The sequence below is a fragment of the Prunus dulcis genome, chromosome 2 (assembly GCF_902201215.1).
Source record: "Prunus dulcis chromosome 2, ALMONDv2, whole genome shotgun sequence".
In the NCBI taxonomy this organism is placed as follows: domain Eukaryota; kingdom Viridiplantae; phylum Streptophyta; class Magnoliopsida; order Rosales; family Rosaceae; genus Prunus; species Prunus dulcis.
In genome coordinates this window covers 2,473,753-2,478,804 of record NC_047651.1, presented here as the reverse complement: position 1 = coordinate 2,478,804, position 5,052 = coordinate 2,473,753, and the positions used below count along the sequence as shown (strand labels likewise).

The 5,052-nt window shown below is 47.3% G+C and overlaps 1 protein-coding gene across 1 annotated transcript; it reads left to right on the top strand.

Moving 5' to 3' along the window:
- Positions 1-1,316: 1,316 nt before the first annotated feature.
- LOC117617404 lies at positions 1,317-5,039 on the top strand. The gene has a single exon (XM_034346762.1). The coding sequence runs from the start codon at positions 1,317-1,319 to the stop codon at positions 5,037-5,039; it is 3,723 nt and encodes a 1,240-aa protein (XP_034202653.1).
- Positions 5,040-5,052: the final 13 nt, after the last annotated feature.

Here is a 5,052-nt window from a genome sequence, read left to right as displayed (position 1 = left end):
TTCCCTCTAAAAAGCAGATTATTGATGAGGACCCTTTGCCAAAACGGAGGGGGAAGGACATAGTTGCTGTCATAACATGTTCTGGTGATTTACTCGATGACGATGAGCCTTGTCATCCATGGAAGGACGACCCCAAACCACCGGAGGCCATCTGGGAGCCTTGCGGGAATATGGAGAAAGCTTTCTGGCGGAAATACTCAAAACCCCCGAGTTATGATGCGCCATGGCCGCTCGCTCAAGGATGGGATGATTGCACAGCCGATAAAGCGTTTACGCTGGAAGAACAATGCCTGGGAGCCTTCGCAGGACAACAGGAAACAGCGGCCGTCACGTTTCATGCTCTTACCGAAGCTGAAGCAACTGTAATGGAGTGCTATTTAGGTAAAAGGCAAGGACCCACAGCCTCACAAGTCCTTCAAAGGAACCCAAAATTCAAATCACTCTTTGATCAACTTGACTTCGGGCCTCAAGCGAGGGAAGCAGCTACGGCAGCTCTCATGAGCATCTTTGAGTCCAATTCTCATTGTTTTACCGCACAACCACAGAGGTCATTTTTGGAAAACGACAACGCTATCGTTTTCACGGATGAAGACATGGAGGTTCCGTATCCGGATCACAGAAGGCCACTTTACTTGGAAGGACAGATCAACGATGTGTTTATAAGGCGGGCCTTGGTAGACACAGGTTCTTCCGTTAATATATTACCTCTGTCTGTGCTTACGGCAGCTGGCATCCCATTATCCAAAATTGTCCAATCACAAACAAGCATCAGCGGCTTTGGAAACAAAAGTGAAGTAACGGTGGGACATATGCAAGTAAATTTAAAGGTGGGGCCAATTCGGTCACTTACAAAATTCTATGTCGTGGATGTGGATGTGGCTTATCATGCGCTGCTTGGAAGGCCATGGCTCAATAAACATAAGCTTGTTGTCTCTACTTACCATCAATGCGTGAAAGGAAGAATTGGGCTGAGACCACTCCGCATACCAGGAAATCAGACACCATTCAACAAAAACGAAGCCCATTATTTGGAAGCTGAATTCTACACCGAATGAACAGATGCTGGAAGCAACCCATCCAAAGATTTTGGAACCTGTCTCCCTTCTTGGACAGAAATTCGTGATTTAAGTAATGAAGAACTCATCACCATCATCAACCGAGGAAGAAAGAGACACTCGGAAGCTAACAATCATGCCTATGATCATCCCCGGTGCTCAAAAGTAACGCTCCCCGATGGGCGCACCGTGTACCGCTTATGATGGGATTGGGGGCTTAACCGTGTCTTACGGGAAAGCCCCGAGTATGGAGGAGAAGCGATGCAAACCAACGACTGCAAAGATTCAGATGACAAGGCACTTTCACCTTGTGCCTTCCAGGAGCCAATGGTTGCTCCCAAGCACATGCAAGATGGCTCAGTGGCAGTAACTGAGCAATTGGAGACAATTGACTTAAGTGATGATCCTGTCGTCCAAAGACCCATTTCCATCAGCATCCATTTAACAAAGGAGGAGAAGGAAGTTTTGGTGCCTTTGTTAAAGGAATTTCGAGATGTGTTCGCTTGGAGCTACGAAGAAATGCCCGGCCTTGATCCAAATTTGGTGAGTCACACGTTGAATATTGAGCTGGGTACCAGACCCGTCGTACAGCCCAGAAGGAATTTTCATCCTGAGGTTGAAAAGCAAATCAAGGTGGAAATCGAAAAACTGTTAGCTGCTGGATTCATCAAGCCCATCAAGCACCCCACGTGGCTCGCAAATATCATTCCCGTGAAAAAGAAGACCGGGGTCATTAGAGTATGTACAGACTACCGAGACCTCAATCGAGCTTGCCCAAAAGATGAGTTTCCGCTGCCCAACATGGATATATTGATCGATTCAACCTCGGGTCAAGGCATGCTGTCCTTTATGGATGGATTCAGTGGATACAATCAGATCAAAATGTCGCCCAAGGATGCTGAAAAGACGGCCTTTCGAACGCCGTATGGGAATTTCTATTACACGGTCATGCCATTTGGTCTCAAAAATGCGGGTGCCACCTACCAAAGAGCCATGACGGCAGTGTTTCATGATATGATGGGAAAAGAGGTGGAAGACTACGTGGATGACCTTGTGGTGAAATCTAAAACCAGACTGGGACATCAGGAGGTTTTAAGGAAGGGGCTGGAAAGGTGCCGGCTATACGGGCTGAAAATGAATCCGAAGAAGTGTGCGTTCGGAGTATCATCCGGTAAATTCTTGGGGTTTCAGGTACACCAACGCGGCATAGATGTGGATCCCGAAAAGACTAGGGCCCTAAAATCCTTGTCGCCACCAAAGAACCCGAAGGAATTGAAAAGTTTCATGGGGAGGCTGTCGTACATTCGACGCTTTATTCCAGGGCTTGCTGCTATGATGAGCATCTTCACCCCTTTACTCAAAAAAGGCCAATCGTACATATGGAGCAAGGAATGCCATGAGACTTACCAGCAAGTGCAGCAACTGATAGCCAGGCTACCCACGATGAGGGCACCTATCCCGGGACTTCCACTCAAGCTTTACTTAGCCGCGACAAATACCGCGGTTGGAGCTTTGCTTGCCCAGGATAGTCATGAGGGGGAAGAAAGCCCCATTTACTATGTAAGCAGACAATTGAAGGGAGCTGAGACAAGGTACCCGAAGATAGAACTATTATGCCTTGCTCTTGTTTATGCTGCGCAGCGATTGCGACATTACTTTCTTGCTCACAAGCTGCAGCTTGTAGTAAAATCCGCCCCTGTGAGATACTTGCTCACAAGACCAGTGCTATCAGGACGCCTTGCACGCTGGTTGCTGCAATTATCTGAGTTCGATATTGTGTGTACGTCCCCGAAGGCTATTAGGGGACAGGCTGTAATTGATATGTTAGCCCTATTCCCCGAAGTAGAGGAGTCTACTCTGTCCAAAGAAATATTAGGAGAACTGCCGGAAGTAGTTGCCACTGTTGTAGAAGAAGCGTCATGGACCCTCTACTTTGATGGATCCTCTACAACCAACGGTGGAGGAGCAGGTGTAGTGATTATCAATCCTGAAAGGCAGGCCACAGCTCTCTCATTCAAACTAGATTTCCCATGCACAAATAATGTCGCGGAATATGAAGCTTTTATCATGGGATTGTCTACGGCAAGGGAAATGGGTGCAGAAAGAGTGAAGGTCATTGGAGATTCAAATCTGGTATTGAGCCAATTGCAAGGGAGCTTTGCTGTGAAAGAAGCAACTTTGGCACTCTATCGTACAGCTGCTGAAAGGCTCATTAATTCCTTTAAGCAGGTGGTGATGGAACACATTCCGGGAGTCACTAATAGGTATGCAGATGCTTTGGCTACACTGGGATCAAAACTCTCATATGTGCAGGAGCAACCTAATATTACTGTGGTAAGGAGAGAGACGCCAGTAGTAGAGGCAATGGTCCAGGAGGAGCTGCTGGAAGAAGATGACTGGAGAAAGCCGTTAAGAAAAGAATTCAGTGGAGAAAGCAGCATTAAGGACTTGAAAGACTATGTGCTCATCTTTGGGGAACTCTATAGACGCCTCCCAGGCGGTGTTTTGACTAGATGCGTGGGAATGGTAGAAGCAAGAAGAAGGTTGCAAGAGGTACACGAGGCCACCTGCAGTTTGGAACCAGTAACCAGTCTGTATCGGCGCCTGCAGCGTAAGGGTTATTATTGGCCAGAAATGCGGAAACAGGCAGCCGATGTTCAGGCTAATTGTCCCAAATGTTCCACGGTACCCACTACCGAGGAGGCTTTTACTGTGTCACTGGCGGAAGATTGGAGGGCCCCATATCTAGCATTTTTCGTTGAAGGAGCTCTGCCAACCGATTCCAAGCTCGCTTATAAGCTCAAGAAGACGGTAAAAAGATATTTCATGGATGGAGCGACTCTTTACAGGAAGGGATTTAATGGTGAACCACTACGATGCTTGGAAAGGTCGGAGGCTCATCAAGTCATGCAGGAGATACATGCTGGAGAATGTGGAGAACATCAAGGGATGAAGAGGCTTTATCGGCAGCTGCTGAGTTTCGGATACTATTGGCCTACTATGAAGAAAGATGCACATGACTTTGTTAAGAAATGCCACACATGCCAGGTCCATGCTAATTTAAGCCATAAACCTCCAACACTGTTACAGGATATGCGCACCCCTTGGCCTTTTCATACATGGGGGCTTGATTTGATTGGGACAATCCATCCTCCTTCCGACGGTTACATATGGATTCTTACAGCTACAGAAGATTTCACGAAGTGGGTTGAGGCAATTCCTCTTCGAAAAGCCACAGGGGCTGCTGTCTCGAATTTCATTCGAGAATACATCGTGTGCAGATTTGGAATTCCATACAAGATGGTTACCGATAATGGCACGCCTTTTGTCAACAAACAGGTAAGCTCAACACTCAATGGTTACGGTATCAAGCATCGTCGCTCCACACCTTACTACCCACAAGGAAACGGTCAAGCAGAGGCTACCAACAAGACAATACTGAGAATTCTGAGCAAGATGGTATATGAGTATAAGGGGAATTGGAGCATCCATCTGCCGGACGCTTTGTGGGCTTACCGTACCTCACCAACGGGTGCTACCGGTTTTTCGCCTTACTCACTCGTATATGGGTCTGATGCCATCTCACCTGTGGAAATCACCATCCCCACGGCTAGAGTGTCGGCTGTCAATGATCTTGAATGGGATGCAAAATCATGCTCGGATTGGCGTGTGTTAGACCTCGAAGCAGTGGATGAAAGGAGGATGGAAGCTGAAAGAAAAATGGCGCTTTATCACAGGACTACTGCCCAAGCATACAACAGGACCGTTAAGCCTCAAGCTTTCAAGCAAGGAGATCTCGTGCTAAAAGTTGTCGAGCATGTGAAAAGACAGATATCGGGACCTTCCAAGTTTGCCCCGCAATGGGAGGGTCCATTCGCAGTCAAAGAAGTACACAGCAGTGGCTATTATCACTTGATCTCTGTCAAGGAAGGCACGCTAACGGATCCCATCAATGGAAAATGGCTCAAGCCCTACTATTGCTAAGAAGGAATAGTAT

Bases quoted from the DNA above. Each gene is read 5' to 3' on its own strand.
- LOC117617404 (XM_034346762.1), top strand. From the start codon at position 1,317: ATGCAAACCAACGACTGCAAAGATTCAGATGACAAGGCACTTTCACCT.